Here is a 23,598-nt window from a genome sequence, read left to right on the forward strand (position 1 = left end):
CTTTTAATTGTGATGTTAGAGTGTCAATTTTAGATCTCTCCTGCTTTCTCTTGTGGGCATTTAGTGCTATAAATTTCCCTCTACACACTGCTTTAAATGTGTCCCAGAGATTCTGGTATGTTGTATCTTTGTTCTCATTGGTTTCAAAGAACATCTTTATTTCTGCTTTCATTTCGTTTGTACCCAGTAGTCATTCAGGAGCAGGTTGTTCAGTTTCCATGTAGTTGAGCGGTTTGGATTGAGTTTCTTAGTCCTGAGTTCTAGTTTGATTGCACTGTGGTCTGAGAGACAGTTTGTTATAATTTCTGTTCTTGTACATTTGCTGAGGAGTGCTTTACTTCCAATTATGTGGTCAATTTTGGAATAAGTGCGATGTGGTGCTGAGAAGAATGTATTCTGTTGATTTGGGGTGGAGAGTTCTATAGATGTCTATTAGGTCCGCTTGGTGCAGAGATGAGTTCAATTCCTGGATATCCTTGTTAACTTTCTGTCTCGTTGATCTGTCTAATGTTGACAGTGGAGTGTTGAAGTCTCCCATTATTATTGTATGGGAGTCTAAGTCTCTTTGTAGGTCTCTAAGGACTTGCTTTATGAATCTGGGTGCTCCTGTATTGGGTGCATATATATTTAGGAGAGTTAGCTCTTCCTGTTGAATTGATCCCTTTACCATGATGTAATGGCCTTCTTTGTCTCTTTTGATCTTTGATGGTTTAAAGTCTGTTTTATCAGAGACTAGGATTGCGACCCCTGCTTTTTTTAGTTCTCCATTTGCTTGGTAGATCTTCCTCCATCCCTTTATTTTGAGCCTATGTATGTCTCTGCATGTGAGATGGGTCTCCTGAATACAGCAGACTGATGGGTCTTGACTCTTGATCCAGTTTGCCAGTCTGTGTCTTTTCATTGGAGCATTTAGTCCATTGACATTTAAGGTTAATATTGTTATGTGTGAACTTGATCCTGTCATTATGATATTAACTGGTTATTTTGCTCGTTAGTTGATGCAGTCTTCCTAGCCTCGATGGTCTTTACATTTTGGCATGTTTTTGCAATGGCTGGTACCGCTTGTTCTTTCCATGTTTAGGGCTTCCTTCAGGGTCTCTTGTAAGGCAGGCCTGGTGGTGACAAAATCTCTAAGCATTTGCTTATCTGTAAAGGATTTTATTTCTCCTTCACTGATGAAGCTTAGTTTGGCTGGATATGAAATTCTGGGTTGAAAATCTTTTCTTTAAGAACGTTGAATATTGGCCCCCACTCTCTTCTGGCTTGTAGAGTTTCTGCCGAGAGGTCTGCTGTTATTCTGATGGGCTTCCCTTTGTGGGTAACCCGACCTTTCTCTCTGGCTGCCCTTAAGATTTTTTCCTTCATTTCAACTTTGGTGAATCTGGCAATTATGTGTCTTGGAGTTGCTCTTCTGGAGGAGTATCTTTGTGGCGTTCTCTGTAATTCCTGAATTTGAATGTTGGCCTGCCCTACTAGGTTGGGGAAGTTCTCCTGGATGATATCCTGAAGAGTGTTTTCCAACTTGGTTCCATTTTCCCCCTCACTTTCAGGCACCCCAATCAGACGTAGATTTGGTCTTTTTACATAATCCCATACTTCTTGCAGGCTTTGTTCATTTCTTTTTCTTCTTTTTCTTTTGGTTTTCTCTTCTCGCTTCATTTCATTCATTTGATCCTCAATCGCTGATACTCTTTCTTCCAGTTGATCGAGTCGGTTACTGAAGCTTGTGCATTTGTCACGTATTTCTCGTGTCATGGTTTTCATCTCTGTCATTTCGTTTATGATCTTCTCTGCATTAATTAATCTAGCTGTCAATTCTTCCACTTTTTTTCAAGATTTTTAGTTTCTTTGCGCTGGGTACGTAATTCCTCCTTTAGCTCTGAGAGGTTTGATGGAGTGAAGCCTTCTTCTCTCATCTCGTCAAAGTCATTCTCTGACCAGCTTTGATCCGTTGCTGGCGATGGGCTGCGCTCCTTTGCAGGGGGAGATGCGCTCTTATTTTTTGAATTTCCAGCTTTTCTGCCCTGCTTCTTCCCCATCTTTGTGGTTTTATCTGTCTCTGGACTTTGATGATGGTGACGTACGGATGGGGTTTTGGTATAGGTGTCCTTCCTGTTTGATAGTTTTCCGTCTGACAGTCAGAAGGACTGTCTGTTGGTCTGTTGGAGATTGCTTGAGTCCACTCCAGACCCTGTTTGCCTGGGTATCAGCAGCAGAGGTTGCCGAAGATAGAATATTGCTGAACAGCGAGTGTACCTGTCTGATTCTTTCTTTGGAAGTTTCCTCTCAGGGGTGACGCCACCCTGTGAGGTGTGGGGTGTCAGACTGCCCCTAGTGGGGGATGTCTCCCAGCTAGGCTACTCAGGGGTCAGGGACCCACCTGAGCAGGCAGTCTGTCCGTTCTCGGATCTCAACCTCCGCGTTAGGAGATCCACGGCTCTCCCCAAAGCTGTCAGACAGAGTCGTTCGCGTCTGCACCGCCCCCGCTCTTTCCCCTAATGGGCTGCAGCTGTGCGCTGTCCGCAGAGGTAGAGTCTACAGAGACAGGCAGGCTTCCTTGAGCTGCTGTGAGCTCCACCCAGTTCGAGCTTCCCAGCGGCTTTGTTTACCTACTTAAGCCTCAGCAATGGCGGGCGCCCCTCCCCCAGCCTCGCTGCTGCCTTGCGGATAGATCGCGCAGACGGCTGTGTTAGCAGTGAGGGAGGCTCCGTGGGCGTGGGACCCTCCCGGCCAGGTGTGGGATATATTCTCCTGGTGTGCCTGTTTCCTAAAGCGCAGTATTGGGGTGGGAGTTACCCGATTTTCCAGGTGTTGTGTGTCTCAGTTCCCCTGGCTAGGAAAAGGGATTCCTTTCCCCCTTGCGCTTCCAGGTGAGGCGATGCCTCGCCCTGCTTCAGCTCACGCTGGTCAGGCTGCAGCAGCTGACCAGCACCGATTGTCCGGCACTCCCTAGCGAGATGACCCCAGTACCTCAGTTGAAAACGCAGAAATCACCGGTCTTCTGTGTCGCTCGCGCTGGGAGTTGGAGACTGGAGCTGCTCCTATTCGGCCATCTTGCTCCGCCCCCTTGTTTCTCTATTCTGCCTCTAAAATTTCTTTTAACAAAATTCTGTGGAATTTGCTACTCTTTTTTTTTTTTCTTTCTTTTTTTTTTTTTAAATTATACTTTAAGTTCTAGGGTACATGTGCACAACGTGCAGGTTTGTTACATATGTATACATATGCCATGTTGGTGTGCTGCACTCATTGACTCATCATTTACATTAGGTATATCTCCTAATGCTATCCCTTCCCTCTTCCCCACAATAGGACCTAGTGTGTGATGATCCCCTTCCTGTGTCCAAGTGATCTCATTGTTCAGTTCCCACCTATGAGTGAGAACATGTGGTATTTGGTTTTCTGTTCTTGTGATAGTTTGCTGAGAATGATGGTTTCCAGCTGCATCCATGTCCCTACAAAGGACATGAACTCATCCTTTTTTATGGCTGCATAGTATTCCATGGTGTATATGTGCCACATTTTCTTAATCCAGTCTGTCGCTGATGGACATTTGGGTTGATTCCAAGTCTTTGCTCTTGTGAATAGTGCTGCAATAAACATACGTGTGCATGTGTCTTTATAGCAGCATGACATAATCTTTTGGGTATATCCCCAGTATGGGATGGCTGGGTCAAATGGTATTTCTAGTTCTAGATCCTTGAGGAATCGCCGCACTGTTTTCTACAATGGTTGAACTAGTTTACGGTCCCACCAACAGTGTAAAAGTGTTCCTGTTTCTCCACATCCTCTCCAGCACCTGTTGTTTCCTGATTTTTTAATGATTGCCATTCTAACTGGTATGAGATGGTATCTCATTGTGGTTTTGACTTGCATTTCTCTGATGGCAAGTGATGATGAGCATTTTTTCATGTGTCTGTTGGCTGAATGAATGTCTTCTTTTGAGAAGTGTCTGTTCATATCCTTTGCCCACTTTTTGATGGGGTTGTTTGTTTTTTTCTTGTAAATTTGATTGAGTTCTTTGTAGGTTCTGGATATTAGCCCTTTGTCAGATGAGTAGATTGCAAAATTTTTTTCCCATTCTGTAGGTTGCCTGTTCTCTCTGATGGTAGTTTCTTTTGCTGTGCAGAAGCTCTTTAGTTTAATTAGATCCCATTTGTTAATTTTGGCTTTTGTTGCCATTGCTTTTGGTGTTTTAGACATGAAGTCCTTGCCCATGCCTATGTCCTGAATGGTATTACCTAGGTTTTCTTCTAGGGTTTTTATGGTTTTAAGTCTAACATGTAAGTCTCTAATCCATCTTGAATTAATTTTTGTATAAGGAGTAAGGGAAGGATTCAGTTTCAGCTTTCTACTTATGGCTAGCCAATTTTCCCAGCACCATTTATTAAATAGGGAATCCATTCCCCATTTCTTGTTTTTGTCAGGTTTGTCAAAGATCAGATGGCTGTAGATGTGTGGTATTATTTCTGAGGACTCTGTTCTGTTCCATTGGTCTATATCTCTGTTTTGGTACCAGTACCATGCTGTTTCGGTTACTGTAGCCTTGTAGTGTAGTTTGAAGTCAGGTAGCGTGATGCCTCCAGCTTTGTTCTTTTGGCTTAGGATTGTCTTGGCAATGTGGGGTCTTTTTTGGTTCCATATGAACTTTAAAACAGTTTTTTCCAATTCTGTGAAGAAAGTCATTGGTAGCTTAATGGTAATGGCATTGAATCTGTAAATTACCTTGGGCAGTATGGCCATTTTCACAATATTGATTCTTCCTATCCATGAGCATGGTATGTTCTTCCATTTGTGTGTGTCCTCTTTTATTTCACTGAGTAGTGGTTTGTAGTTCTCCTTGAAGAGGTCCTTTACATCCCTTGTAAGTTGGATTCCTAGGTATTTTATTCTCTTTGAAGCTATTGTGAATGGGAGTTCATTCATGATTGGCTCTCTGTTTGTCTGTTACTGGTGTATAAGAATGCTTGTGATTTTTGCACATTGATTTTGTATCCTGAGACTTTGCTGAAGTTGCTTATCAGCTTAAGGAGATTTTTGGCTGAGACAATGGGGTTTTCTAAATATACAATCATGTCATCTGCAAACAGGGACAATTTGACTTCTTTTCCTAACTGGATACCCTTGATTTCTTTCTCTTGCCTGATTGCCCTAGCCAGAACTTCCAACACTATGTTGAATAGGAGTGGTGAGAGAGGGCATCCCTGTCTTGTGTCCGTTTTCAAAGGGAATTTTTCCAGTTTTTGCCCATTCAGTATGATATTAGCTGTGGGTTTGTCATAAATAGCTGTTATGATTTTGAGGTACGTTCCATCAATACCGAATTTATTGAGCGTTTTTAGCATGAAGGGCTGTTGAATTTTGTCAAAGGCCTTTTCTGCATCTATTGAGACAATCATGTGGTTTTTGTGTTTGGTTCTGTTTATATGCTGGAATTTGCTACTCTTAACTCTTCCCCTGCACCACCTACCTGGGATTCTAAATCTTTTCACGGGAAGATTATTGCCATCATAATCTTGTCTCATATGGTTACTCAAGGCAATACTTTCTTGTTGGTATAAATTACAGAAATGACATTGAGTTGTAAGTTCTGTTAAATTAAGGAAGTCATTTAGCACTGTTAAAGTGAATGCCAAAGAAACAATTGCATTGCATGGTAAATGATTTTTTTTTTTTTTCAAGACAGAGTCTCACTCTGTTGCTCAGGCTGGAATGCAGGGGTGCAATCTCGGCTCACTGCAATCTCCGCTCCGCAGGTTCAAACAATTCTCTTGTCTCAACCTTTTGAGTGGCTGGGATTACAGGCATGTGCCATTACCCCCGGCTAATTTTTGTGTTTGTAGTAGGGATGGGGTTTCACCATGTCGGCCAGGCTGGTCTCAAACTCCTGACCACAGGTGATCCGCCCGCCTTGGCCTTCCAAAGTGTTGTGATTACAGGCATGAGCCACTGTGCCTAGCCGGTAAGTGATTTTACTCACACAAATAATAGTATGTTTAGCATTCGCAATTAGGTCATTATCGGGTAAAAATAGATGAATCCTGATAAACGATGTGATTTTCTCTTCAAATAACTACAAATCAACTCCTGTGAGCTGTTACAATCTATGCATTTAAGTTGCAAAAGTGAATTCTTCTTCTTTTTTTTCAAGTACAACACTGCAATATTCGCTGTATGAATGGAGGTAGCTGCAGTGACGATCACTGTCTGTGCCAGAAAGGATACATAGGGACTCACTGTGGACAACGTAAGTACACTGTAGTTATAAGTATTCTAGATGTTAACCTGTTTGTAGACAAGTAAAATAAAGAGATAAGTGCTGATAGATTTTCTCTGATTACCTGGGACACAGCATTTTTACAAGTGTCCAATGACCTTTACAGATAAACAGATCACTTACTCAAAACACTTATCACCAAATTTCCAAATGGAACCTTGGTTGGTTACAGGTTGTTTGATTCATTTTCCTCTCATTTACCTTCACCATCCTGCTTGCCTGATCTCCTTGATTTCTAGTCACCACCAAAGGAGCAGAATTCTTGTTCATTCCAGACACATATCTTCCACTCACTTGCTCAACTTCAGCACTTGGATTTTCAGGAAGCATCTCAAATAAAATATTTCAAAACTCAGCCTCGTCATTCTCTCTAAACATGTCCTTTCTCTTGATTAGTGGTATCTGCATCCCTCTCATTTCCCAGTCTAGATGCTGCTACTGAAGTACTTATCACATGGTGTTCAGTTTGAAAGTTCATTTGTACACACCACTTATTGTGTCTACTTTCTATTAGTCCCTGTGCTTTGCAGAAGAGGAACATTCTTTTTAAAAAGCTTTTTTTGGCTTCAAGCCTGTAATCCAGCACTTTGGGAGGCCGAGACGGGCGGATCACGAGGTCAGGAGATCGAGACCATCCTGGCTAACACGGTGAAACCCCGTCTCTACTAAAATACAAAAAGTAGCCGGGCGAGTGGCGGGCGCCTGTAGTCCCAGCTACTCGGGAGGCTGAGGCAGGAGAATGGCGTAAACCCGGGAGGCGGAGCTTGCCGTGAGCTGAGATCTGGCCACTGCACTCAGTCCCGCCACAGAGCGAGACACTGCCTCCAAAAAAAAAAAAAAAAAAAAAAAAGCTTTTTTTATTACTTTAAGATGAACATATATACCCTACAGAAAATTTGGAAAAGTTTTAAAAATACAAAAAGTAAAATTATTCATGATTTCATCATTCTAGATACTATCTTCTAGACTTGTAATGCATATTTGGTACATTAGTTCTCACTATATATATAGATTTTATGCCACTTTTTCACTTAATATTTTATTCAAAGTATACTCATGTTATTACACGTTTTAAAATACATTTTAATGGTTGCCTAGTACTCTGTTACATGGACGTTTGACTGTTTAATGAATCCTTAATGGTGAACCTTATTCAGGGTGTTTCTAATTTTTGCTTTTGTGTATGTATTTGTTAGGATTAATAATGTTATTATAAATAAACAAAAATGTAGAGAATGCCCTAGTGACCATCTATGTTAGTCTGTTTTCATGCTGCTGATAAAGACATACCCAAGACTGGGCAATTTACAAAAGAAAGAGGTTTATTGGACTTACAGTTCCCCATGGCTGGGGAGGCTTCATAATCATCGTGGAAGGCAGGGAGCAACAAGTCACGTCTTACATGGATGGCAGCAGGCAAAAAAGAGCTTCTGTGGGAAAACTCCCCCTTATAATAACCATCAGATCTTGTGAGACTTACTGTCATGGGAACAGCGTGGGAAAGAGACCTGCCCCCATGATTCAGTTACTTCCCACCTCCCACAACACATGAGAATTCAAGATGAGATTTGGGTGGTGACACAGCCAAACCGTATCACCATCCACTCATTGCAGTGGGAGAAGAATATTGGTTGAGTTTTGTGTAGCCCAACCTGGAGAGAGGAGAGGTAGGACAGGCTCCCCAGTGTGGGTGATCCTTGGGCTGAGTCTTGAGGGATGGGTAAGTGTTTACCTGTCAGGTGATGGGGAGTGGACCTTTTGGGCAGATGGTAGAGCATGACCAAAGCACCGCCACAAGACACAGCAAGGGATGTGGGACATAGCAAGTGCTTTGGTGTTGCTAGAGCTAAAATGCAGAGGAGAGTGATGGGAAAGGAAGTAAGGTCAGATAGGATGTCATGGGCCAGGTTTTGATGCCTTTATACATACTATGTTTTCTTCCAAAGTAGGGCTGGGAAAGAGGAGTGAGACCACAACAATAAACAACACTAACAACATCAACAACATACATCTTTTGAGTTACTCTGTGCTTACTGTGTGCTAGGCATATTTTAGAACTCTATGTGTGTTAACTCATTTAATATGACAATAATCTTTGTGTTAGAGGCCATAAATGTTACCCTCTAGCAGATGAGGGAACTGGAACCCAGGGTCCCCAGTGGTTCCTCTAAGGGTATATAGGTGGTAATCAGCAGAGCTGGGGTTGGAACCCAAACAATATGACTCCATAGCCCATGTGTTTACTGCTGTGAAATACCAACCTTATTACCTTTCACTTATGAAGGTTTACAGTGAGAAAGATCACAGTGTGGACGCACAGCTGGAGGAGGCCAAAACAGGAGCAGGAAGACAAGTCCTACCTAAGGCTGTGGCTGTGGAGATGGCGAGATGGGGCTAGATCCAGTGGCATTCCAGGAGAATCAGGAGGGGCTGCTGGGCATTTCTCCTGCTCCCCTTGGTGCTCCCTGAGGGAGTTTAGCCCAATGCCCAACACACAAGTGCTTAATTAACACTGGCAGAATTAGAACATTTTTCCTAAACTTCAGCTTCCTCATCTGTAATCTGGGAGGGTTGGCCTAGGCAAGCTCAAACTTTCTTTTCTGTTTAAAAGCTCTTCATTCTCCCTGACTATAAATCAAGAGGCAAAGAAGACAATTGACTTACATAAACCTCTCTGATTATATGATGAGCAATGGCCTCCTGCCATAATTTTTGGTTAAAAAGGGTTGTGTCAGTTCAGTTCAGGTCCTCTTATGGCAAGAAAATATCAAGACAGAATTAGACACAAGAGATTTACTGGGGAAAAGGCCTGTGAAGAATAAAGGAAAGAGGAAGCAGAATTAGGAGGGAATGGTGTTCAGACCATGATGCCTGTCTGATCCTGTGCAAGGAGGGAGGGAAGGAAGGACAACTACATAGAAGGAACTTCAGCCTGCAGTGCAGCTCCAAAAAAGCCTTTGCCAGGCTGATGGAGAGGCCAGGGCAAAAAGTGCCCTTCGAAGAGTTCCATGATGGGTGGAAACAGCCAGGCTTTAGCATCCTAATGCTGTGTTCAGTCATCGGCTGTGAGCATGCCCTTGACAAGAACGCTGCAGCAGATATGAAGGCACAGCAGCTGGAAGTGGTCTGCCAGCTAAATTCCTTACAGGAGATTCTCTTGAGGGGAAGTATGAGTGGCTCAACTTCATGACTGCTACAGGGGTAAGGTATGGAAAAATGTATAGAAAATATTTAAGGAGCAAGGAATTTGAATGGAGGTTTTGGGGGAGACTCATGTAGCAGTGAGATTTCAGATGGGCTTTGAAGAGTGGTTGTGACTGGCATATTTGGCAGAGAAGAACCTGCCACCCACGATGCTTAGAAAGAGCCCATGCATGTATGAGTTACAGGAAATTGTACAAAGAGGAGTTGTTCAGCACGTGAACTTTCAATTCTTATTTTAGTGTCTTTTCTAACAAGTGAAATATCCTGCCCTGAAGCATCTCTAGACTTACTGCACCAATAGTTTCCACAGGTTCTGTTATAACTCTCAATTGGATTTCCATTATGGTACTTAAATTACTGAAGATCATGATTAGTATTTTGTTGTTTGCAGTTAATTGTGCAGTTGAACATGCTACATTTCTGTAAGGGTGACATCAGAGGGGTTGATATTTCCCCTTGTGGGAGCCCTGTTGAAAATAAACATGAATCATAAGCGAAAGAGTCTTTGCTAACACGCAGTTCCCATCCAGTGACATCTCTTAGAAACCACTGTTTTCGAGGTTGAACTGAAAGCATTGCTCAGATGCTCCATGGAATGAGACCATCAGCATTAACATAGATACAAACTCATCTATTCCAGGCAGCTTTACCTAAGAGGTGACTGAGGAGCATCTGAGTATCTGTAACTGTACAGTGACCATTCAAAATAAACAAACACCAGCGTGACTTTAGATATTTTATTGTTGTCCTTCCAGGGGAACCACAAGTGTCACTTCATTAGCATTCATTTTCAGGTGAAGCATCTCAGCTCTCTCCTTATTTTACAGCTGTTTGTGAAAGTGGCTGTCTCAATGGAGGAAGATGTGTGGCCCCAAATCGATGTGCATGCACTTACGGATTTACTGGACCCCAGTGTGAAAGAGGTAATGGTTTTTAAAATCATTTGCATAAAGACATGCTGGTACCTAAAGCTGTTATTAATTTGCACAGACATTGGGTCTGCATGGCTACTTCCTGAATGTTGCTGAGCTTTGAGGAAATTTCTGAATTGTCATTGGGAAGGTCCCTAGGATGACAAGACAGTGGCCCTGAATCTACGCATGATATTCAGCAATGTTTGTCAGTGCAAGTTGACCTAAATTCAGTTATTTGCTAATTTGGTGGTACTCAGTTATGAGCATATACATAATTACCAGCTGGCATCAGGATAAAAAGGGGAGAACTTTCTTCTGGAAGGGTAGGGATTAAGCTCTTTATCATGCCAGTGAGTGAGAGAAGTAATCTCAAACCAACCATGTGTATGGAAAGGGAGAAGTTCAGTATGAAAAGCACACCTGAAGATCTGTTGCACCTGTTGGGGGCTGTAGAGGTGTACAAGCTCAGCATTCAACACTCACGATAGATACATTTAGTGTCTGCTGAGAAGCTGCTTTGTGTAGATGGTTTATTCAGTACTCATTGCAGCCTACTACATTGTGTAGAATCATCGTTAATTTTGCATGTGAGAAGATCAAGGCACAAAGAGGTCCAAGGATGTCCCCAAGCCCACATACATAAGAAACCTTTAATTTGAATATGTGTTTTTCTCTTCAAGTCTGATGTTTACTGCTGCTCTTAATTAAAAGAAACATTCTACCTGATTTGCCTACCTAAAAATGCAAGTACGATATTGAGATATATGTGGATATGCAATATTCTTAAGGTTTTTTCCCCGAATTTTGGTCTCATTAATCATCGTGTCTCTACATTTATAGACTTTTTTCTCATCATCCCTAGTTTTATAATGAAAGTTTGGAAGGTTTATGTCACACAAAACTGTAATTGAAAATTTGCATGAACTTTTAAACTGCAATAATCACTTTTAGCCAAGTTGTGCAGACATCTTCTTATTCTAAGATGGAAAGTAAAGATTCAGTAGCAGATGTTGAATATATCATTTAAAGCATATAATAGAGGGAAACAAAGAGCAGAGAGTGGTTTGTGAGAAATTGTTTATTTTCTGTCTATTTTTATAATCTATCTGAATTCAGTTATTTGCTAATAATGCAGTAATACCTATTTGAGCAAGAAACTCCAGGTCGATTACTTTGATTACTAAGTAAATTACATTGTATCTCTATTAATAGGTATTAATAGGACTACTGCATGGTATTGATGTGTGATGTATAATAGACCTTTACATTGCATGTTGATATCCTTTAGGAGTCCCTCTTTAAACTGCTTCTCTTTACAACTTCCACAGATGTATTTTTATTTGCTAATAATTATAATGGTCCAGAGTACTAAAAACTATTTCTACTAGGCAGTATTATTCTGTGGCCTTACTACTTAATCAATGAAGTTGTAGGAGATTAAAATTGTTAATGTGTGGTTTTTGAAGAGTGGTGTGTGAAAATAATTTCTCAGTTGATAATGCTGGGCTTACTTTGTTTTAGAAAAATCAGTAATAAGATGAAGTTACAGGGCATTTTACCTGTAACATTTTACCTGTAACCATTTTAACAAAGTGGTTAAAGATTTGCTGCAAAGATGCTCATAGTTCAGATATTGATGATAACACAGTCTACAATAAAGGGCACGATATTGAACTATTCCCCAGTGATTCCTTCAAAGATTTGATCTTTGCCCAAGATTAAGAAATGTCCTGAATGGGTTCAATTACTAAGCTACTAATCAAAACTGGCATGTTACTCAGAGGTTTCTCCAAGGTTTGGGGTGTCTTCAACTGCCCCCCTTCAGGAAAAAGGGCTATCCTGAAATCTGCACTAAGGTGTAAATATCTGTTGGCTTCACAGACTTTTCCCAGTGGTGATTTTCAAAATCAAATTCATCCCTCAGTGGCAGATTTTCAGGCATTTGTGAAAGTGGAGACTGGGGAGCAGAAGGCAGACTTGCCTGTTAGTAGTAGAAGGGTAGTGCCTTCTACCCACTGCCTGTTTTATGCATGGGTACAGTCCCAGACCTTCAATGGGAGAAGGAAAACATGGGCGTCATTTCCCACAGCACATGGGAGAGGGGAGTCTTTTTGATTCCAGAATTCTATTTCCGTTTGTAGAGTTCACTGTTTGCTGCTCTTATGAAAGTCATCTGTTTACCTCCTTGAAGAATTAGAGGCAGTAGATCCTCTTACTTAGATGTATGTTTGTGATTTCAAGAGTGATGAATAAAAATCTGGTATCAAGTCAGGACAGATCCATCCTGAAGTGTGGGAAAGTCTTCAGTGTGACTTCTGATGGTGGGTTGCTATCCTTATTGTGGTCCTTATTACTGGATAAGTACCTAGGTTGGTTGTATTCTGTTTTAATTGGGATGTGATGTTTTATTTTTCAAAATGAACATCCGGGAGGCCTATACTACTTTCTCCCTTCATCTACATTTTCCCTTGGTACTGTCTCCACATCTCTTTTTATAGCATTTACCACATTGCATCAAAACAGTTCACTAGAGCATAAGTTTTCAGGAGAAACTAGTTTCATCATCTTAATTCTAGCCTTACTGTGTGATGCACAGTACATGACCCATAGATGATGAACTGGATTCATTTAATAGCATCAGAACATCTGGAGCTATAATGATCAGATATAAACAAATATCTCCTGGAAATAATTGCTGTTTGCCACCAGCCCTGGATATTGGTTTCATGCTAAACAGAGCTGATCACAATGTGGATACCTAATTGAATGTGGTCCCATCTTTCAGAAGAATGATCTTTCAGGTCCACAAGACTGTCATTTTTCAGTCAACAGGGATGCAAAAAGGAGGAATGTTTTGATCAAAAATAAGTGACAATAAAAACCTCTTATTGTGATGTAACACACATGTAAGTGAACATTTAGAATATCAGTTACAAGTACTTCTCAGGATAAAGATCTTTGTCCCTGGGAGATCTTGGAACTTTTATACATTAGTAACTACCTCGGAGACCCACTATGAGTGTGAAATACACCTTTGGGGGTCATACTGGCAGGATTTGTATCACATTAAGCCAGTAAGTCAATCTTAATCATCTATGAACATAGTATTTTGGTTTGTGATGGAGAAAAACAGCAGATCCATGCTTGAATTATGAATTCTAACAGTCATGTAATAGTGTAATAAGATTATAAAGCAAATTTGTCTTACTTGCAGCTTTTTGCCATTAAGATAAATTTGTTTAAAAAAAATTCTTGGCTAGCCAGCCTCATCCCCAATGGGCAGGTAGCAATGATATATTTTACCATTGCCATTACCATTGTTTCTCTACACCCAGAGGATAAAAAGTAGAGACTTGGCTTATTTGGCCTGTGATGTCTACTTTTTAAAAGCTGAATAGGAATACCTTTAAATACATCTTCTAGTTTGTCATAGTCCCCACCACTGTCTATTGTCACATCTTGCTCAAGTTCATTCATTTAGCTTATGTATTAGCCCTTGTGAGCATTCAAGTTTGCCACCTCCTGCTGCTTTCTCTGTCAAAGATTGTATCTCTTTTTTTTTTTTTTTAACCCCAAGTTTCTTTAATTTTTCTTCCTCTCACTTTTTTTGGCAAGTTCACATTTGTGGTTTTCTTATTGCCTCCTACTCCGACCCTTTGCCTTCTCTCTGCTTGGACCTTGAGCAACTAGTAGAACTTAATCACTGTCTTAGCTCAGTGGTACAGTATGTTAGCATTTGTTATCAGATTATTGAAGTGAGCTCAGTGCCTGTTTTGGCAATGACAGCACAAGCTAGTCGTATATTGCCATAGTTACTGCTAACAAAAAAACTGTGTGGAATCACTTTCTCTTGCCATCTTGCCTCAGAATGCACATTTTAAATCTTGTTAAATGCTCTTGTATTAAACACAGTGAATCATATGAATGGATGAGACTTTTCAGGGTCATGACAAAAGAGAGAAGAATGATGGAGATAGAACTGAACTTGGAGATGGGGGTGGAGTGTTGTTGATGAATAGGCTTAGGGAAGAAGAGAGACAAAGAGACACAGCAAGAGAACCAGGAGAGCACTGAGCCAAAGAAACAAAAAGGAGTTCAAGAAATAACTTGGCAATTGTTAGACTCATCGAAGGTCTGAGAATGAGAATCATGAAGAGGCCATTGGACGTAAGAACAGCTGACATGTACTGAGTACTTGCAGTGTGCAAGGCAGCGTGCTAAGCACTTCACTTTGATGATTTGCAACAACTTTGTGAGAAAAATCCTGTAAGAAGTCCCATTTTATAGAGGAATAAGCAGAGGCAAAGAGAGATCAAGTGCCTTGTACAAGAAGGGACAGCTTATAAGTGGTAAAATAAAGGCCTCAACCTAGACATTCTGGCTCCTAAGCCTGTACACATAACCAGGTACTGGGTAGTACTTGGACTTCACTGGAAAGGGGCCACTCGTAGCTCTAAAGACTTTTCTGAGGAGTAGTAAGAAGAAACCTAGAACTATGAATTTTAGAATGGAAGTCAAGATGAAAAGCCAAAAGAAAGAATCCTTGCATATTCCTGAATGTTTCAAATGTAGGGTTTTGGAATATTCCTCTATTTGATTGATTTCAATGTACGAATCTGCTCTTGGAAAGAGAGAGGTTCCTGTGCATTTACAGGACATATAAATGTGCTCCGAAGAACTGAATTAACAAGCCTGGAAGTAGACATACGGAATGAATATTGTCATTTAGTACAGTTATCATGGAAAGTTATATAGTTTTCTTGTAATATTACAACTGCTCAAAATGTGTTTGGAACCCTTTTTTGGAGTTGCCTTTACAGAATCAGCATACATTCAAACCAGTGTGTGATTTTTTTTCCTTTTGATGAGGCAATTTGAGTTTTTAGAAACAACCTACAATAATTTGCTGTTAATTCTGGTGACTGCAGTGGATAATCATACATTCTAGCTGTTTGGGATCAAAAGCAGACTTAGATTTAAAAAATAGTAAAAATAATTTTCTCATGTGGTTCGTAAAGCACATGGAATTGGTTTAATGTTTTAATGTCAAACTTTATGTGAGCCAGAGGATGAAGTCTTTTGGAAGCATACATGCAAATAGCAAGAAGTGTTCTCTCATTTCTCCATCTGAAGCTCTTCATCATGTATCCTCAGAATATGAGCATGCACATGGACTCTTCTAAATCCTGGTGCATTTGTTCTGTGTTAAATTCCTACCCAAGTCTAAACTGTGAAGACAATACTTGGATTTCTGCCAACTTACTAAAGTCTGCTGGCTGTTATGCTGGCTTTCAGTAGATAAAGTGTAGGGGAAAGCATTGTTGAACTGGTAGTCTTAAGGAAAAGGAACAATTGGGGCCAAAGTGGAATAGAATAAAAATGAGAGGATAGAAATAATCCTTAGTTCATTAGAGAAGCAGAACAGTTGAAAGTGAACTAGCTGTTCATGCATGTACTTGCTTGCTAGGAAATTACAGTCTTAATGAAGCTAGAAAAGGTTTTTGTATTTGTTTGCACAGCAATGAAACAGAATAGAACAAACAACAGCTAGGTTGATTGTAATTCCACCTCCTTCTTGTATGTGCAGTTGACATTTAAGAAACCTTCACACCTTGTTTCTCTGATGATATAAACATGATTTTGCACAGGTATCTTTCTAATGATTTTATTGAATGACTTTCAAAAATATTGCATTAAGCAATTGGTAAACACATATAAATCCAAAAACGCAGCATCTATACTGTGTCTAATGAATGGAAAGGACTAACATGTAATTATCCAAATATATAATAATCAGATAGTCCATTTTAGAAACACCTGCTTCGAAAAAGAGAGTAAAAACATTACCTTATCTCAAGACCTGTTTAGAGAGCTTCATGGAATCAGGAGCTGATTTTCCTGTGCTTTTTTTCTCCTGGTGTTTTTCAGGAAGGTATTAATAAAATATAGATCCATTATTTTTTTTTCTCTATGTGGAAGTAAGTTTTACAGAGCTACATTTCTGACACTAATTTTACATAATTTTAAATTGTAGGTGATTATCACTAAAATTCCCAGGGTAATGCCACAGGCTAACTCCCATTCTCCATGTGCCTTTGGAAGGCAGAGCTCTGTGAACTATGTATACTTTCTTCTTTCCAAAAACAAAAAGGAATAAACTGTCACTACTAAACTATATTGAAGGCCTCTATGAACCTCACTTTTGGTATTTAGTTTCAATGGAAAGTAACAATGTGTAGATAGCAGGGGCAGAACGCCCTAAACGTTACTGTGCATCTACAGTGGTATTGCAACATTCGTGGCAGCTGGTGGATCACTGAATAAACTAAATTTTCCTAGAATAGTTCCAGGAATTGCATCTGTTGACACAGACATTCGATTTCGTGGCTGGGTAACTGTATGCACTGAGGGCACACTTGCTCCCCTGCCTCACAGGCTCCACATGCGTATTATGAACAAGCAGGGGGGATGGGATGCAGCCAGAAAGCAGCTTGATTTTCGTCTCCCACTCATTGTCCCTCTCGGCCCGCTTTGTAGGCTACTTCTTCTCCTGCTAGTAGATGAAATCATCTGGTCTGTTTTAGACTTTCTCCCCTGCAGGTCCCTTAATGGGGGCAGAGGTATCTATGTTGACTGTTGCTGGTATTTTCTTCCTCAGTCCCTGAGCATCCAGTAGTACCTCCAGCCTCTTGAGTTCTCTTGGCTGCTCCAAGGAGCCATCTGGGAAAGGACCTAGGCTCAGTCCACATCGGCATTCTTTTTGGTGGCCCACAGCTTGTTGGCAGAAAACATTCATGCATTTTTTCTGCCGCGATAAATTGCTGGAGTGCAAACTATTGACACGTTAGCAAATGCTCATTGGAACCATTGTCCAAGCATCTGGCCAGACAGTTTCCAGACATTTGGCAGCCCCTAGTCCACAGTGTCCTCCAGACTTCTGAGGATAGGTATCATGCAGTCTGAGGAGTCTCCCTGAAGCCTCTGTGATGACTTGGCATCATAATGTGGCCCTCCACCAGTTTCCCAGGAAGGGCTAGTAACAGCCCAACCCTCTCCAGAGTAAGCCGCTTCCCATCACTTGCTACTTTGGACATTTCAATACTCTTGACATGCATAAAGGTTTAAGAGGTCATCATCACCCACTTTGTAAATTATGCATCAAAGTATCACACTTGACTTAGAATGTGGCATCTGTTCCCTTGGTGCTTCAATTGAAATTTTGATTGTAACATTCTGTTGTGTTATCAAAGCTAATCATTTAATACAACTCTTAAATTTAGTGTCGTGGTTTCATCTTCAAAAACAGTTTTTTTAACTTCAGTTTTTAGCTCTTATGAATTTGTTAAAAAGATAAAACTAATTTTTGTAAGTTGTTAGCCCCACATGTAATATTTGAACCACTTTTCAATCTTGGATGTTCAAACAGTAGAACAGCACTGAACAATAGAAATATAATGTGAGCCACATATATTATTTTAACTTTTCTTGTAGCCACATGAAAAAGTAAAAGGAAACAGGTGAAATTAACTTTAATATATTTTATTTAACCAAATATATCCAAAAATTTTATGTCAATAAATACTCGGTATTAAAAATTATCTATGAGATATATTGTATTCTCTTTTCCATTCTCAGTCTTTGAAATCCAATGCATATATTCTACCACATCTCAGTTTGGACCAGCTAATATTCACATGTGGCTACCATCTTGGACAGCACAACTCTAGAAATTTGCTTCCAGTAATGCACATCCAAACTTTACCCAAGGTATCTATTAGATTTCCAGTTTTCCTTCTTCTCCTTCCTCCTGCTGCTTCTCCAACTCTTCAGAAAGCAGCATTTTAGGAAATCAAAGAGAGGCTGCATTGACATTTGAAAAGTAAACCATTAAAAAAAAAAGTACTGGGGGCCTCAGAGCTGATCCTAATTTCTCAGGTTCTCTGTCTTGGTAGAATTTTGATCAAATATAAGTGATAAAGCTCAGTCTCTTTCAGTCATGTCAATTAGATGTAACAACTACAACATATATTTAATAAAGCCTTGACACTAAGCTAGGCATGATGATAGAAGTGTATGGCTCTTGTCATGAGGGCCTTAAAATAATTTTTGGAAAGACAGACATGCATACTGTATTGGAAATAGTTAAATAACCAAGCAGGGCCAGGATTTAGCTAGGCAGAGGAGATAAAGGAAAGTACTACAGGTAAAGGGAAGAGATAGTCCAGATTTAGAGGCTCAAATTGACCTGGGGAAAAGGGAGGAGCCTGCCATGTCAGTTTTCATGGTACTGGAGCCCTTCTGTGGGAGAAGAGGCAAAGGCACAGCATCACCTCACATAATTCCAAAGAAGGGAGGGTCTGTTGCAAGCCTCTCCGTGATGCCCTTCCATTCTACTGAACTGTGCTTCTGTACAATTTCTGTCTGAAGCAGGATATTGGGATTAAAAAAAATGCCCCTTTGTATGTATAAATTAGTGGGAAGACTGGTCTATTTCTGAAACTATTTCACTTAATCTTATAGACGGCATTCAGGAAACCCTTACCAATTTTATATGCCCAACTGAGAGTCCTTCAGAACCCTTAATGTTTATGTTCCCAGTAGTTATGGTCTCTAGAGAGTCTATGCTGTTTTTAGTTTATGAACGTATGTTGGGCAAATACATGGGGCTTCATGGTCCTGAGGATGTGCCAGAGTACTTTTTGTAGAACATCAGTCCCACGAGGGGTTCCATGAAATGAAGTTGCCATGGATAATATCATTTGTGGAAACTCCATCCCATGTCTTCTTCTTGGGGAGGCACCGGGTGTGTTAGCTCTTGGGAGTCCTCCAGGAAGGAAACTGTGTTTACTTAGTTTAACTCGGCATCTCCAAGCCCATGAATTTTAGAATTTCTTTCCAATTTATTTTCCCTTAACACCTTTAATGTCTTCATCTTGAAGATCTGGATTCTTATTATTTTGACAGTCATTTTGAAGGTCATTGACATCTGCATGACAACATTTTCATATTCTAGATAGATGTTTTGAATCCACATATGATCCTCATTATAAAGAAAAATATTTGCCTACATGTCTAGAGGTTTTTGGAGGAAGATCTTCATTATTTAATCGTTCACCTTTTGGGTTTCTAAGAAGATTCATTTGACCATAAATTTAAACACAGCATGAGACACTCATTCTTTGGGGTTTGGTTCTCAAATACTTTAAAGAATCATCTAGGAAAGCTGAACTATCCCGTTAAGTACCGATAACTTCCTAGTTTTTAATGGCTTGATGTGGTCAGTATGCATGCCATCCCGGTTCTTATCAGCCGCTGGGAGTACTACTTCTAGAGCTAGGAGTATGAGATATTCTTAGATCTAGAGCTCCTTTTTCTATACTGGTTAGATCCTTTTCTTTCAAGGTCAAGTTAAGTCTCATTCTCTCGCCAATCATTTCCTGACCATAGGAAGCTAGCCCACAAGCCCCCACCCCAACCAGCCCTGTCAGTTTCTATGCAACTTTGCTGATGTGGCCACCTCTGCCCTCCTGGACCCTACCCACTTTTCAGTTTCTCAGTGAATCTATTCAATTTTTGGTTTTTGCCATTCACTTTAAGGATTACATCAGACATTTTAGCATTTTTATTCCTCCAATGAATTCTTGTTTTTCTTGCATTTTATTACATTTTAAACTGATGCTTGCCTTTGGGGATATGTACTCATGATTTTTTAATATTTACTAAGAGGTAAAGAATGAGCGTATTTACCTTGTCAAAAAACTTTTTTTCCATGTACGTTCATTGATTTTTGTGTTGAAATACTTCTATCAGCATCAAACCATCTAGAATTCTGTTTCATGGCTTCAGGAAGCCTTAGCAGCAAATTGCAATATTTAAGTTTCCTTAAAAATATTTTCTTTACTAAGTGAAACATCTATTAATTTTAAAATGTGAAATAATTATATAGGTATTCTTTCAGTGTTTTCTTTAAAAAGTAAATTTGGTTTACCAGCCCTGTCATCTGGGAATTACACAATTTGCTAATCTGCTTTGGGGACTACTAAAATAGAGGTTTATATATAGTCACTCATTCAGACTATGGTACTCCCCATAGGTCAAAGGCCAAAAATTAGATCTGATACTTCTTCCTATTTCACTACCAAGCTTAGAGCTGTGAAGAGAGTAGGTGTTTATTAAGTATTTGTTGATTCACCTAATTTAACTGTGGGCTCTTGAAGTCGATGAGAGGAGTGTATAAATGTTAAATACATCTGTTTAATCCAACATTTTAAGAAAAGAAATTCTGGACAACAATATTTATAAATCTATGTGGATGTTATATGGAAATATGAATGTGGTTATTTATAACTGAAATGTTGTAGGAAGTGAACGCATGAAAAAAAAAATGTTCTCCAACTTTCCTACCATATTCCCTCAGTGATATCTTTTGTCTCTGAACTGTTTCAGAAGAGCTTTATAAGTAAACAATAGATTGGGATATTTGTTTTCTCAGGAAATAAAGAATGTTCTAATGGTTCAGTTTATAAGATAGGCCCCTTTCTATCACTGTCCTTAGAGAGCCCTTTTCCTCTTGCCTGCCCTCTCCTAGGAGGCATTGTTGACCTTTACCATTGTAGGCATTGAACCAGGCTGAAAGAGAAGCCTTACAGGATGGAGGCACCTTTTATCCAAATTGAAAATGTTTTTGTAAACATACATTAGCTCTTCATGAACCATTTGTTTCCTGAAGTCCCAATGGAAATGATCATATTCTGTTAGGGATTCCAATGATATATTCTTTAAACTAAGACTCATGAATGTTAAAAGGCCAAAGTGAAGCCAGAAGTAAATTTTGACTCATTCTTTATATAATCATTTGAAAACGTCACTGAAAACTGGAGAATATTTTGGAACTTTCTTGTTCTGCTGTGGTGAAGATAAAAGCAGAGGCATCCACAGTATCTTAATGATATGAAACTGGCTTTGGAAAGTAGCATGTAATAGAATTCACATTGTCCTTAGAGGAAAATAACCCTAAAACACCATAAAAATTCTTTATTTTTTTTTTTTTCAGAGAGCATAATTTGGAGTGGGATTCGGCTATTTCTTTTCAGACCTTATTTAGGCCTCATTTCTTTCTACAGTGTTCTCCACATTGCCAAGCAGAACAAGCTATCACAAAACTAAACAAAAGGCAGTGCCTAGAAGGCATCCCATCCCTTGACGGAGCCAAGTGGGAGTGTACCCAGGACTTTCCTGTTCTCATGACTCCTGGGGTTGTTATTCTTTACTTTTTATGAATGAGACAAAATGATAGTGAAATTATTTTCAGAACTAAATCGTATCTCAAAGGAGTCTTCATTCCAACTTGTCAGTATCACATGACACTCATTTTAATGTTTTCGTTTAAAATGTCTAATTAGGAGGAGTTGTGTTTTTCTAATTGCCTAGCCATTCCTAGAAAACTGATCACGAACTCACACTCTGAGGATAAATCCTGCTACCTGCTGGATTGGTGGCCTTAAGCAAGTTACTGCATGTCTCTCAGCCACAGTTTGCTAATCTACACAATGAGGGTGATGATAGTATTTGTCTAGGATGATTGTTGGGAAGATTAAGTGAGATAATCCACGAAGTACTTAGTACAGGATCTGGCACATAATACGTGTATAAGAAATGTTAGCTATTTAAAATTCACGTGAAAGTGAGAGTAATCTTGGTTGACAAGTATCATTTCATTAACAGTATCATGAAATTTTCATATATCACTGAAATTACACCTAAACTTAGAGGCCTCATTGTGACCATTTTTTCCACTTAGAAATTTTGTTATTTTACTCGAAAAGTATATTTTTTGGATCCCCTATTCAGATGAAACCCAACATTCTTGAGCTGGATATAGAAAGATCAACATCAAGAAAGAAGCACATCAACCATGTACTTTTCTTTACTACACATTCAACTGTTGCAGTGGTAACGAAGGCTAAAACTACAATAATGCAAATAGGAATAAAGAAAGGAGAGAATGAAGGGGTAAGGGAAAACCATTTCCATAAAATGTAATGATGACTGTGGCTGGGAAGCATTTGTTCTCCCAATGACTAACCAAAAGTTACTGAAAGATTCACTTACTTTTACTGGCATAGGCACAGGTATAGAAGGGAAAATGAACTTGTCTATTCAGAAAAAGCCAATAATGAAATATAAGAGGTACTTAGCTATTTTAGAAATGTGGCATTCTAAAATCAATGAGAGGTGATAGACACTTATCCACTTATCCACAGATAGTAAAATAAACTGAACACCTCTGTAAAGTATATATTCAGTTTCCAGGTGGCTGTTAAGACCTTAAGTCTACAAATAATGGCCTGCTCAGGTTGGACGGGAGTGGGGCATGCTTTTACTCATGGAACCACATGCCGTTCTTCTTTTGTTGCAAAGGACTAAAAGTGTTAGTCCCAGAGGACTAAAGTTAGTAAAACCAAAACATTTGGGTATTTTAAACACACAGATTTCAAGCTGCCCTCGTTAGTGTTCAGTTTTGTTAAATCTATCCATAAAAAGGTGTGATGTTAAGCTGAAAAGAAATTGTTCTAAGACGAAGAGAGGAGATGTCAGCTTACCTATCATGCATGGGTATTTCTCAGGCACTCTGCTAATGACTGGAGATGTATAATAATGAATGAAACACATGCATCCTGCCTTCTGGAGTCACATTCTAGTGGGGAGACGGAAGCAGTGGTTAGAAGGGCATGTGTAGGAAGCCTGGCAGCACATTGAGAGGTGTGCAGTGGTGCTGTGACTCTCACACTGGGAGTAGGAGCTCTGTATGTTTTTCTATAGCATATTAGAAATCTGATGACTCAGGCTGACCATGAGATTCTTCCCAAAGAAGCATCTGGAATACTGACTTTGTTAAGATGAGAGAGCGCTTCTTATAGGTTCCAATGTCCTTCAAAGTCAGAGGGATCTTGAGTCTTTTGCTGCTTATATTGCTTTTCCTCTAATCCTTGTGCTCCCGTAGGGACTCTGATCCCTAGCTTTGCCCCAGAAACGTTAATGAACTGGAACTCAAGTGTTCAAAAAAATGCAAGTACACCACAAAAATGGTTTGTTTAGGCGTCAAACATTTTGAGATAATGCATACTTTCGAATGGATGGCTGCAGTCTTGTCCCTGGGGAACGCCTTTGGATGTCATGCAATCCTGGCTTCAATAAATCATTTGC

The 23,598-nt window shown here is 39.8% G+C and overlaps 1 protein-coding gene across 2 annotated transcripts in view; it reads left to right on the forward strand.

The window, feature by feature from the left end:
- The window catches only part of FBN1 (fibrillin 1), a 249,205-nt gene that overhangs the window by 48,318 nt on the left and 177,289 nt on the right, over positions 1-23,598 (forward strand). For both annotated transcript variants that reach the window (XM_033190199.1, XM_033190198.1), the window contains exons 5-6: positions 6,149-6,244; positions 10,306-10,401. In XM_033190199.1, the coding sequence (XP_033046090.1) occupies positions 6,149-6,244; positions 10,306-10,401 (192 nt within the window). The remainder of the gene's footprint in view (positions 1-6,148; positions 6,245-10,305; positions 10,402-23,598) is intronic.

Source organism: Trachypithecus francoisi, unplaced genomic scaffold (genome assembly GCF_009764315.1).
Source record: "Trachypithecus francoisi isolate TF-2019V2 unplaced genomic scaffold, Tfra_2.0 Lachesis_group3, whole genome shotgun sequence".
Classification (NCBI taxonomy): domain Eukaryota; kingdom Metazoa; phylum Chordata; class Mammalia; order Primates; family Cercopithecidae; genus Trachypithecus; species Trachypithecus francoisi.